The sequence below is a fragment of the Tubulanus polymorphus genome, chromosome 1 (genome assembly GCF_964204645.1).
Source record: "Tubulanus polymorphus chromosome 1, tnTubPoly1.2, whole genome shotgun sequence".
NCBI classification, from domain to species: Eukaryota; Metazoa; Nemertea; class Palaeonemertea; order Tubulaniformes; family Tubulanidae; genus Tubulanus; species Tubulanus polymorphus.
Genome location: NC_134025.1, coordinates 6,121,949 through 6,135,026, shown reverse-complemented (window position 1 = coordinate 6,135,026; position 13,078 = coordinate 6,121,949). Strand labels below are relative to the sequence as shown.

The following is a 13,078-nucleotide window of genomic DNA, read 5'->3' as shown; positions in this document are numbered from 1 at the left end:
GGGCGCCTATAAGTTCACTTCTGTACAGTTACTACAAAACGCAGATCTCGGCACTATTCGTCGTAAATGCATTCTTAATACTGGCGTCAATATTCGGTCTGCTGTATGCCGGGGACGAACGAGCTGAAACAGCCAATACTACAATCTCTATCAAAGAAACATTTATGTTTTACAAGAAAGTCATCGTAGATCTGCATTATTTGGGATTCATAATCTTGACTGTATTCGGTAACTTCGGCATTTGTTACTACTTCGCTACGCTACCGCTGTATTTACAAACTGATCTAGGATTTTCGCTGAAAGTATTTGGATATTTCACCTTGCTAGGAGCAATCTGGCAAGTTTTATCGTCTTTGGCCACCGTATATATTGCCACAAAATTCAAAAATTGGGTATTGGTATTTGTCGCTTTAGTCGGCCAAGGTGTCGCTTTTATGGTGTTCTGTTATAGCAGGGCAAAATGGTCATTCATACTTTCCGAAATGTTAATGCGCATTTCTTTAGGTATATTCATCGTCATTTTCCCGATAGTCGCTTGGCATATTGCTGATATGAAACAGCACGATAGAAGCGCTTTGTTTTCTCTCTACCAAGCTGCTTGTGTTTTAGGCGCCTTTTTAGGGTTTGTTTTCAGTGCTGTTTTCGTGAATTTTCAATGTTGTTCAATTGCCAATATGTATTTCTATATATCTATTACATTAATCGTTGTCGCTTTGTTGTCCATGACGTTACGGTCAGTGGAAGAAAACAACCAGAAATCAAAAGCCATCTATCAACCAATGAACTAAAAAAGTGACGTAGTGGCCGTTTGGTTTAAAACACCAGTCGCTGGTCTCGTTAATCCAGAATTTAATGGGTTCGATTCCTGGTGGTGTAAAAGTCTCTTGGCTGACGTTTTTCCTTTGGTATTAATAAGGAAAAAGCGACAGCGAATTCGAAAAACTGAAACTAGAAAAAGAAACGACTGTAAATTGATAGATGAATTTTAAGTATAGAATCAAATGATATTGTGCATTTCAATTGTGTCTTATTATTTTTGTCTTGTGCCGTCCTTGAATATTATATACATTGATGAATTTATTGTTAAGCTGTTAGGAATAATATATGTAATATCAATATACAATTTGAGATGAAAAATAAAATGTAAACTTGTCTATTGAGTTTATATGAATCGACATTGTTATGTTATGTTGTTAGGATAGTTCTGCGTGATTGTACAAACTAATAATGTGTTAGTTAATAAATGCAATTAATATCTTCTGCCTTTGTACATTATTGCTGACCTGACCTAGGATTTCTCTATGATTTCGTAGATGCTTTGAATGGATACTAACATTCGGTACAACGAAAGTTAATAATGGCATAGATGCTGTAATACTGGCTGGAGCCGTGGACTTCCACGCAATAACCAACTAGGGCGCGCTAATGAAGCTTTCTACTTGCGGACGTGATTGCTGCGGCGCTCATAACCATATCAATCAGTCCATTTAGGCGTTGATTCATAGAAAATCGGTCGCTGATAAAATAAATCTGTTGTTATTAGCTAAAGGCATTTCGAATCATCGGGTAGCGACAATTTCCTGGCGACCGTATCCACGCATACGTCAAATCCTCTAAATCACTCAATCACAGCATCGAATTATAGATTAATAATACATTGCGTCGGTGATTTCTGTCTGGAAAGTTGCGTAGTTAAGGCTGACCGGCCTGACAAAAAGATGCATCGCCGCAATATCTCTACGTTTTTCGGGATACGGACGGATACGGAACATTCTTTTCCAGACAGAAATTGGAAATCATCATCGGCGAAATATGGAAATTACGCGTGATAATCATTTTTTTCTGATGAAAGTCCTCGTAAGAAGTATGTACGATTAATTGTAAATTTTTATAAATACGTTAAATGTATTGAGATCGTAGCAAAAGAAAAGTTGGAGATACTGATTGATTCAAGGAAGATTATTCAAATAGAAGGGTGTATGTCAAGGATTATACATTTTACTATTTCCGGTTTTTTTTCTATGTAAAGGATAGATACAAGTGCAGTTAATCATCATTCCGAAGTTAAGGATTGATTAAGTTGGTGTTTATGATCTTACGATCTTATATCATACACGTACTATTCGCAGATGAAATCCGAGATCGATAAACCATTTCAGGAGTTAAGAGTGGATAAAGAAATTCCCGACCCGGATGGCGGAATCGGCAAGCTGCGTATGATCTATCGGGGAATATCGGCAAATACGTGGTTATCACCGATCGGATTTTCTTCTAAACGGGAATATTGCATCGGACCAAAATTACACGAAGATGTACGTTCGAGTCTTCGCGAGAGGGCGCAGAGTGCCGGCAGCGTCCTCGGGCGGCGCCATTACGAACTCGACAGACAGGTTCTCGGTCCAAACGAAATACTCAAAGGCCAAAAATTAGGTCAAGATTCGGATGAAGCGGAGAAAAGTGAAAATGATAACAACGATAAGTGTAAGAAAGACAACGAGGTGAAAACGTTGCTTATCAATAATAATAGAACGGCAGGTAAACCGTATAAGCCCGAACATAAGCGCACGTATAGTTGCATTAGTGACTGGAGACAGAGGAAACGACCGGTTACGGCGCCTACGCAGTACGGGAAGCGGGATCTACCCGATATTAGTATTACACATCTGCTCGCATCTCGTAAACAAACGATTAAACCCGACACGCCACAGCTGCGCAATCGCAATGATAAATCGGTAGGCGTCACTGAGCTGAAACGAACGGTGACAATTCTCGATAACGAAACGGTCAGTTTTCGGTCATTCGACGCGATGAAAGAAGCCTTCGATACGCGAACTAAGGTAGACAAACACAGCAACAACCGAAAGCCAGAACCGAATGATGACGAGAAAATTAACGGACAATCCGACAGTCCAAAAACTAAAACTAAAATCGAAGAAAAACCACAGTATCAAGGGTTAAAACCGTTGTTTTATAACGAGGAATGTGAGAGACAGCGTTGTCAAGGCTGTTTCAGGGCGTGCTTGGCGTCTGATGATTATCTCAGTAGGCAGCACGTTCCCCGTAAGAGGTCACCTCGGCGTCCTGTTTCGTACCGCTTGCGTCCGGCGTTGCGTATGGCGTTTTTAGAGACTTTAAGTAAACGTTTAGAAACTCAAGCAGAAAACGACGCAAAAAAGAAAAACGCCGATGAAAACCGCGCTGGGGAAAGTAGCAAAAATGACGCTACTAATGGTGTAGGTGCAACGAACGACGAGTCTGTGGCAAAATAAATGTTATGCGAGAAGCGCGATACTTATCAAGATTTATCGAATATACGTACGTTAAATATGAGCAAGAAGCTGTCGAAAATTTTAGAATTACGTCACGTTATCTCCTTTTGGTAACAAAGGTTGCTCTTAACGTATTACAATATTTGGAAATAGTTGTGTGAATGTTCGTGTGTTGAGATTTTTGTTAGCGACAACATTGTGTACGACGACGCTGACGCCATCTGCTGGTCTTAATAGCCGATTTATTTGTATAAGCCACAGTTTCGCCGATCCCCTTTTTTGCATTAATCGGATCTGATTTGGATTTTTTTGTGTGTATAAGCCACGGAACCAACCTCCCTTTATGTAATATGTAGCTCTTTATACCCTCCGATTTTATCGGGCCGCGGCGTTTTAACTTAGTAGAAAAGCGAGATATAGGCGAATTTTGTTTACATGGTTTAATATTCAGAAAGGATCGCGTGATGATTTTCTTAGTCTTTTACGTACAACGTCACGGTTCTAAACACATTGAAACAAATCAAATTTGAAAGCAAAATTCATCATCATCATAAAACCGCTATTATCATGCATCTCTATGTAACTATACTATGACTACACTACATTGCGGTTAATTTATTACCGATAAAAAGTACACTCATTGTCATCGTTGGTAGTTTTTCACGCCACTTCTCGCTGTGTCTGAAGTGCTGCAAATACCTAATACAACGCGTATATCTCACAACGAACTTGTGATAGACAGCCAGTGACGCGCAACTCGTGGCTACGGCTATCTGTTTATTGTTTTCTGTTGCTAAAAGTGACGGAATGTTGTGCATGTATTTACTCTAAATATTGATGAGTTAACATCTCGCGTCCCGTTATACCGCATTCCCACCTTAGCAACGTTCCCGCGGGACAAGTTGGCTAAAAGGTACACGTGAGAAGTTCTGGCTGCCATACAACATCGAAGACGGGAGCAATCCAGACCGAAGGACTGAACTACAATATTATATATTTGCGGCGTTAAACTGTCCATTTGAAAATGCCAGAAGATAGAGAAAATAATCGACCGATGGTAGAAGCCATGGAAAGAGGTGAGAAAATAATTAAAAACGAGATGTTTAATAATTCTATCGATACTGCTTGGTAATTTCATTATCACTCTGAAGAGAAAAATCATAATGAAATTCAAGTTTTAGATGTGTTCATCGTGCATGAACTTTAAAAATAAAAATCATTCGAAATTTCATCATTTTTTACGAGAATTCTACGTACTGAAACACTTCAGAAAGAAATCGCTAATTATAATGTACTGCACTCACATAGAATGAAGTTGAGGCTGAGGAAAATTTATTGTGCACTTACGTCACAAATACGTCGATTTACGTAATTTGCTTATTCTTTAAGATTTATGTTATCCTGGGACTAGACCTATTTTCTATCTATTGTTAAAAATGAAAATGCTACTGAGTAAAAGAAAATTTTCAATTTGCAAATGTTCATTAATAAGGCTACTCTTGAGAACTGAAAATTTGTATCATTTAATATATACACATGTGTACTGTATATGCATATAAATGATCACAGACATCAAACATTAGTCACCAATGAGTTGAAAATTTAAAAATTGTATGTGCATGTGTATAACTTGGCTTGGTGCATTTCATCTACATGGTTCAGTTAATTAATGCTCCTACCACAAGCCTGTACTTCATCTAAAATTGATATCGGAATAGTTCCGCACAAGAATTGCACACTATGCGACTAATTAGGTAGGCCCTTATTCACGTACGTCATCAATATATCGCGGCTGTTTTGTTCAATGTAATATAATTTGTATTACAATATAATTTATTGTCGACAAAACACAGAATATGTGTGTTATTTTCCATGGCGTCAATAAACTTTCAAGTCAGTTTTCTGGTTACCTCAGTCTGTAGCTTGCGCTTGACGCCTTACGTGATGCGTGATGTCAGGCGCATTACCTGTACGCTGCTTAAACCCTCGACATTCTGGCGTAAATTGAGCGTATGTTTCCCTGCTTCCCTCGAGAACCTGGGCCTTGTTTCATAAGTTTAGATTGTTCAGTTCATTATCGACTATTTACGTAATTTTGTCTCGTGAAACTAGAGCCAAGAATAATGAAAACCCAATGCGTTTGAATTGAATTAGATAATTTTAGATATATCGTTGATCTTCATAACTAAATATATTTTTGCTCATTCCTTGAATACGATACATTTTTGTTTCAATATATTGGAATCTATATACTCCATACGATGCCGTGGATGTCGTATTTATGCCTATGAGGTGTGACTCAAAGTTCGCGAGAATAATTAATAAGGCTCCCATACTTATTAACCAACAGGGACCATGACGATGTTACGTATATTTCTATCAATAAAATATTTTATTGTTGCCTTACTTTCGACGAACACTGCAAATCATCGACCTTATATTTATTATTCAATAGATGTATAATATGTTATATCTTTATTATCAGTGTCAGCTTCGCCGATAGGATAGGCGTGGATGTGTGGTATAATAATAGTAAGGTCTGTTGATGACAATTCTATTATCGTAGAGAGATCAATTATTGTCGCAGCAATTGTGGAGCAATGTATTGTGTATAGATAATGAGTTCTCCTATCAGATCAAAACGATCGAAAGAGGCTACGATAGAAATACCTGGGTTTTATCAAAAATTCGTAAAGACTAGTCTTTATGAATTTTTGATGGCTTTAACCATTTCATGTATTACTGTATTGTATTGACATTTGTCATCATGATTTCAGGTCCAGGTCCGGGGAGGTATAAACTGCCACCGACGTTAGGGCACAGAGAACATGATGTCAGCAAGCGCAGAGATCCTGCTTATTCATTCGGCTCCAAATGTCCAGGTATGACGTTTTGAAGTACGTTTTTAGATGATTGTAATTGAAGCTAAGTTCTCGAAGGTTTATGATCCCGAGAGAGCGATGTTATTGGAGGTGTAGCGATGGTGACGCAACTCTAAAATACCGGGTATAAAACGTGTTTGATTCCCTTTTTTGTGCTTTTGATTGCTATCGGATGATCAAGATGGCTGCGATTAGCGTCACTATTGCCAGTTGATAAAATTGTTATGCACCGAATGGTCGTCAGCATCGTTTGAATTGTTTCGAGGACCCTTCACTCTATTACGTCTGAAAAGGTTCCGATGCATTAACGGGAAATGTTTTGATTAGATCTGTTCACGCGACTGATGAAACTCTCACTTCGTTCCTCATAACCAGTGTTAACGATCTTTCTTTCTTGTAGGACCCCGTGATACGATTCCAGGACCAGGTTATGCTGTTGATCCTGCTTTGACGAGATTCGGTAAAGATGGAACCCCGAAGTTTTCAATTCTCGGTCGCCATAGAGATCCAAGTAAGTTAACCATACCTAATTCCAGTTCCAATTTTAGAACATTGTAGTAGAACTATTTACTTAACTTAAGAATTAACTAAACACGGTATCCGTTGACGATAAATGTATATTTCTTATTTTTTAGAGGGAAGACTCGCGGAATCATTTTTCACACCAGCTCCAGGAGCTTACAATCCGGAAAACGTACGAATTGACCGCGGGGTCTCAGCCCCGTCGTTCTCAATAGGCAAACGAACGAGACTACGCCGATGCGACAAAATACCCGCCCCCAATTCTTATCACATACCGGCTACACTGGGTCCAAAAATTCCACATATACGAGGAGCACCGGGATTTTCTATGGCGCCCAGAAGCGATATGTTCAGCGCTGCGTACGATTTGGCAAAAACTCCCGGTCCTGCGAGATATGGCTCGGTAGAACCGAACACATTCAGAACCCGATCCGGACAGTATTCCATGCAAGGTCGACCGACGTTACCCAGGGACAAAACACAAATCCCTGGACCGGGTGCATATGACCCAGATAAAGTAAACGCCCACAAGCCGTCGGTACCTAGGTTTTCAATGGGAATACGTCATTCTGAGTATGTTATGCCGGTTATAGTGGATGTCACAGACTAACACTGCCTTTGATTATTTTCAACTCGATCTAGACTACGGCGTATACCTTATTTTAGTATACTGTGATAAACGCATGAAATTGCTTTATGTGTTATGTATTTAACATAAATTATGTGAAAAAGTTGTTTTAAGGTTGAAATAAACTGTATACTTATGAATTAGCTGTGGTTTTAAAAATCAGGCCCGAAGTGTTGAGTGCTCACTTTTATCTTAACAAGGAATATACTGAGGAAGTTTAATGGAATTTTCACATTTTTGTGGGAAAGGGCCCCAGATGCCCAGGCCCCAATACGTTCCGAGCAATATAAAAACGAAACCATGCGCATGTTCCTCACGCTACGAGCCTATTATTTTAAATGCATGAAAATACTTGTTCCAATTATTTAGATCCTTCTAATAACTAACTCTAAGAAATATCATTTTCCTTCATCTTTTGAATTAAACAAATTTTCTCCTTAAGCGACCGATTTTCTTCCGATACTTACAGGGCCTACGGACGCAATTTCGAGGTGTGGGGGTTTTAAGACCGAGTCCCCCAAGCACGAGGCGTTCGAAAATCGTGGGACCAAATGCGGGGGTCGGGGAGAAATTTCTATTTTCAAGACATAATTTGGTGCATTCTGAGACATCAGATTAGTGGCATTGAGAATTGATCGAAACTCTGACGGTCAAACAGATCAAATAGACCATAATGAATTTTAGGACGTCGATCAGGAAAAAAGGGGAGGACATCAGTCCCTGCAGCCCCACAACCCCTCTCGGTTCCCTCAGTTCTCGGGCCCTGATTTACTAGCAGATAATTATCCCTTTAGATTATACTTATTACTTTATAAATTCAAGGCATATAGGTCTATTTGAATGATTCTTGTAAACCGAATAAAAGACACTACACGATAAACGAGCTCTCTCATACAGAAAATAAAAAGAAGTGACGATTGAATAGATATACTAGACTCGATCAAGAGTAGTGTGCGCATATCGGAGGCTTTACAAGCTGTGCGCAATAGCTAAGCTGGCGTTATACAGCGCCCCATTGATTTGGTATTTTCACCATACCTTACATGCAACAACGCAGTATACCAACCAGCTCGCCAACAACGTCTGTCTAAACGTCTGACGTCTCGAAAAACGCTAAACGGAGACAAGGTGAGTTTTAGTTGTGTATAAATGTATCATTACGTAACCTTCTCTCGAAGCTGTATCAAAACACAGTTTCATTCGGTGATTGATTTTCTAGTAAATTCAGACTAGATGATGAAATTACAGTATTTGAATGGACCATTTTGTGTGAACCTTGCCATTTTGTATACGTAAAACACCCATAATTATATGTAAATATGTTTCATGTCAAAAGAAAATTGCTGCTATTCTGAATATAAGAAGGCCATTTTATACGCACTTAGGCAAAAAGTGAAAATTACAATTGCCCAAAGAATTTAATAGATAAACCAGTATATATAATAATCACGTATAGGATTGGTGGGGAAGAAGGAAATTGGTTAATAAGATGGCGTGGCCTACAATGTGCATACCACAACAAAATAACTCGTTGGTAGTAGGTCACCCTGACTGACTCATGCGTTATCATTTATTTCTATCAGGTTAATACTACTACTACAATGGCATCTGATGGAGACAAAGTTGATTTAGTGCACGCTGAAGTGCCACCAGCATGGACGCAGCCACCACCTTCTTATCCGGTTCCTCCTATGACCGTCTATACTGCGGGGTACCAACCGCCTGTCCTATCCGCGCAAACAAGGTCTCCAGCTGTCAATTCGGGATTACACGGCTGTGGTGCTGTCCAGATAGCTATCGGTGTCATTTCGCTGTTTATTGGCATCCTCGAAATCAGCATGAGCATGATCAACTACTACTTCTACAATTTCTGGTGTCCTTTGTGGTTCATCTTGGCTGGAGCGTTTGCCGTTGCTGCTGCAAAGAGAAAGGTCCAGGGCAAGGGCTTCATTGTCACGAGCATGGTGTTCAGCATCATCTCTTCCATAAGTTCGTTCGTGTCTCTGCTGATTGCAGCCTCGTTTGCCGTGTCTATTGGCACTTTTCACGATGTCCTTTGCAAGAAGTTCAGCGAAATGGAGGATATAGATGTCAACGGCGAAATTGAAAAATCTACGGCCACCATCATCAACAGTGTAGTTGAGAATATGCGGTACATAACCTGCGATCGACACCAATTGATCACGGTCCTTTTGGTGATCGATACGCTCCTGTTTCTCACCGAGTTCATCACTTCGATCGTGCAGTCGGCTTTCTGTTGCAAAGCGACTTGCTGCGCCCGCAGAAGTAACCGAGCATTCTAAGTAATGAAATGTTTCTTTTGAAAGAAACGACCGTTACTGCGCAGTAGATCTGGTTGCTACCGAAGATATATGGTGAACTCCATATGTCAATAAATTTATCTCTATTCGTACATAAACCGAATCTATATACATTTGGTTCAACCAACTCATTCATTTTGTACTGAAATGTTTGCTCTATGCCTAACGCTTACACATCGTAATCTTTTGCTATGCATTTATATATCATGTATTTTTCTCGATAAATCTTCCATAAACCAATTCCGTTGGTGTTTGATATTTCAACAAAGGGGGGAGGGGGCATATCATTCAGTGATGATCTGCTAGCGCTTGCTATATAGAGGTTATTTTCTGGGAGAAGAATTGCTGTAAAAACGTTTCTCTGATGAAATCAATCTATACAAATAAATGATTATCATCGGGGTGAATTTATACCGAAAAACCGCGCGCACTATCGCGCACATGTTTAGGCACTGATATTTTGTTAACTGTTTAACCTTTCGAAACTTAAAACATTTTTTCATTATATCATATATTATATAGTTCTTATGTTTTCTCTTACTTCTGAGATGCTTAATGGATATTAAAATATCATTGATAATTTACAAATAGAAAATTCCGCATCTTTTCATATAATAAAAAGTTATCTAATAGCACCTTTATATTGTTGTTTTCATTTTAGATATGTATTTGGGGAGAGTTATCGGATTTCAGGATTCGGGTTTGAACAAAAAGCCAAGCGAAAAATTACCGAGGATCAAAAAAGATTCTACAGATAACCACCAAATTAAATGCAGTTATTTATGCTATGCCGACCTGAATTTACTCCTCAATTTATAGTTGATGACCAACCGATTATCAACTCAACTTTTTTTCTATATCAATCATTTTTGGTCAAAGATATTTGAAAACATCAACCCAGGTGGAATGAATGCCGCATCGACACACGTGCCGCATGACACTGATTTACTTTAAAAAAGAAATTCGGACTAAGACTGTTTGTTTTCACCGCCTGAGGATCCGACAAATATAATGAATGCCTTCTTTGATAACAAGCAATTTCTTGAATATATATGTTCTATCCGTTTAAACAATTATAATTGATGCTTTGCGCCTGTGGACAGCAGCCGCCAGTTTCAATATCACCATAGTTAAGCTAATCTTGCTCATCGTTTTATCCCAAATTTCTTATTTACAGTAGCCCTTGGGGTGGCAGGAAAACGCGGATCAGATGACATGGAACGACGATTGACACACGACTGCGCAGTGTTAAATTGCGTGTAATTTGAGTTCCGAAATATGACGGCTAATAATTGCAGCGGGCAATGATTATTAACAAGTTGCGCAAGGAGTTTCTTAATTGAGCAGTTTCTTTCTAATGTTAACTAAAAGTTGTTTTTTCTGATTAGCAATATGTGGTGTTTGATTATCGGTTTTTAAATTTTCAAAAAAGCCTATATTAATCAAAAGCTACTTCCAGGGGGGACGAGAAAGTTTGTATACATGCTTGGATGATGTTTTCAAATCATTTGTTATATTCTCCTGAAATAAAAAAAAATGTTCTTTCAATTACACTACTCGCATTTGGTTTCAAATCAAATCGGAATTGCCAGTGAAGGCCTCTTTCGTGACTTGTTTTTGTTTAGCAAATTACGTTTTCAAAATCTGCTCTCATACAAATTTTATTCCACGATCTGCTGAACCAGCAGGTTCAGTCAGAAGTGAGTCTAAGAAACCTAGTATAGACGAGGTTATCTGTTTCACTACAAAGCTAAAGGTATAAGCATTGAAACAAATTTTGGGTAGTCGTTTTTAAACGATTTTCCAAGTCTTTGAGTTCTTCATTAACTAGATTTAACAAACAGATTGTTCCATGAACATAAAACTATGAAGGATGAAAAGGGGACGGACATCGATTAATGCAGTACGTACTCCCACTCTCTCCCCCACCGTTACTAATTCAGCTCAGTGAACATGATGATAAATCCTCGCTACTAGATCTATGTGTGATGTTATCCTCAAAAGAAAATGATTAGTTAACTGAGCTTTAATAGTTGAATTTCCTTAATTAAACTGCTCTTCTGTTGTCTGTATCATAATAGCTGACATTGGAATACACAGTGGGGTTTCCGCTGTCTCAGGTGCGCCCTTCATCAAGACTGTAAATGGTTGTCCTGGCGCATGCGCGTGTTCAAACCACCAGCAGGCAAACGCTAGCACACATGCGCAAACTGACTATTTCTGCCAATATTTTATGAATTAATTAGAAATGAGGAGGAGCGTGATGTCACAGTTTGGCCCCGTATAAATTCAGCATCACTTTGCTTGTGGGTTTTATAAGTTAATTATCAAGGAGACGTGACGGGATGGCTGAAAGAATGGAATACAGAGTTCCTCAACTGCCTTCTATCTGGTACCCCAGCTATTATTATATGTACGCGGCTCAACTATCTACGATAGACGGGCAACAACAGGCATGTAGCCCTTTGCTTTGGCCGTATAGCAGGAATTACCTGACAGGACAATTTTCTAAAGAATTTTCGGCAGATCAAACTAGTCATCAGCAGATAATTCGGCAAAACAACAGCGGTTCTATGAATTACCGAAGAGTTTCCAACAGTCAAAAAACGAACTGTCACCGCGGTAAAATGGGTTTCAATATCGAGGACATTTTGAGGCCGGAGCGAAACTATTCATCGGAACAGTCGAATTATAGTAACAACGTATCAGGATGCGAGCAAAAGGACAATGCGAAAAATGACGATGAAATTGACGAGTTTGATAATGCTGAAGAAATTGATGTCAAGCGTTTGGTTGAACAAAATTTAGACGGTCAAGATGTGTATTACTCCTGGTTAAACTGCACTAGATACAAACCACCAAAACTTCAACGTATGTATTTTTTTTCTAATTTTATTAGATAACTGTTATGTATCATTTCCTACTTAAAACTTACGATAGTTTAAACGAGTCTTTTCGATTATCACATTTTAAATGGAACTACTAAACTCTATCGGGAGTCGAAGTATTGGTATTTTATTTCAATATTTCTATGATTTATAGATTAGATAATTATACGGGTATTTGTTGCATTATCTTAGTAATTCAAACAAATGCTATGACTAAAAGCCATTTAGGGCGAAGTCCGTGACGTGACTTCAGATCTTTCGCCAATATCGCGGTTAACATCGCGGCTGCTGGTCAGCTTTCATATTGCCAACGGTTAAGCATTATCGCTGTCGGGATGTCAAACTCCAAACAGTCGCGAACTGCCCTGCCCCGAAGCTCCCGTAGGACAGCGCCGTTCCGGCCATTATGGGCTATAATTACCAATTTACTGGTGGGAGGTGTCCGTATGCGGGATGGTTTTATTTCGGTTGGTAATTACACTGTTGCGGCTCGAAACCACATCGGCTCCTTCCTTGTATCAACTTGTTTGTCGAATCTGCGCAAACATTTTCATAATTATAGACAATT

General features: G+C 39.0%; 2 protein-coding genes across 2 annotated transcripts; both read left to right on the top strand.

Moving 5' to 3' along the window:
* Positions 1-4,159: 4,159 nt before the first annotated feature.
* On the top strand, positions 4,160-7,421 carry LOC141915081 (ciliary microtubule associated protein 1B-like). The gene is made up of 4 exons (XM_074806489.1): positions 4,160-4,345; positions 6,047-6,151; positions 6,552-6,662; positions 6,787-7,421. Exons 1-4 carry the CDS (start codon positions 4,294-4,296, stop codon positions 7,281-7,283), a joined length of 765 nt encoding a protein of 254 aa, XP_074662590.1. The 5' UTR covers positions 4,160-4,293; the 3' UTR covers positions 7,284-7,421.
* An 826-nt stretch (positions 7,422-8,247) lies between these two features.
* Positions 8,248-10,257, top strand: LOC141904822 (uncharacterized). Its single transcript, XM_074793493.1, has 2 exons — positions 8,248-8,429; positions 8,885-10,257. The coding sequence occupies exon 2, from the start codon at positions 8,903-8,905 to the stop codon at positions 9,602-9,604; it is 702 nt and encodes a 233-aa protein (XP_074649594.1). The 5' UTR covers positions 8,248-8,429; positions 8,885-8,902; the 3' UTR covers positions 9,605-10,257.
* Positions 10,258-13,078: the final 2,821 nt, after the last annotated feature.

What these genes read in the sequence shown, in the direction of transcription:
- LOC141915081 (XM_074806489.1), top strand. Translation starts at nt 4,294, where the DNA reads ATGCCAGAAGATAGAGAAAATAATCGACCGATGGTAGAAGCCATGGAA. An exon ending in ATTCGGCTCCAAATGTCCAG is followed by an intron (nt 6,152 to 6,551) that starts GTATGACGTTTT and finishes TCTTTCTTGTAG; the next exon opens with GACCCCGTGATACGATTCCA. An exon ending in CGGTCGCCATAGAGATCCAA is followed by an intron (nt 6,663 to 6,786) that starts GTAAGTTAACCA and finishes CTTATTTTTTAG; the next exon opens with AGGGAAGACTCGCGGAATCA.
- LOC141904822 (XM_074793493.1), top strand. Translation starts at nt 8,903, where the DNA reads ATGGCATCTGATGGAGACAAAGTTGATTTAGTGCACGCTGAAGTGCCA.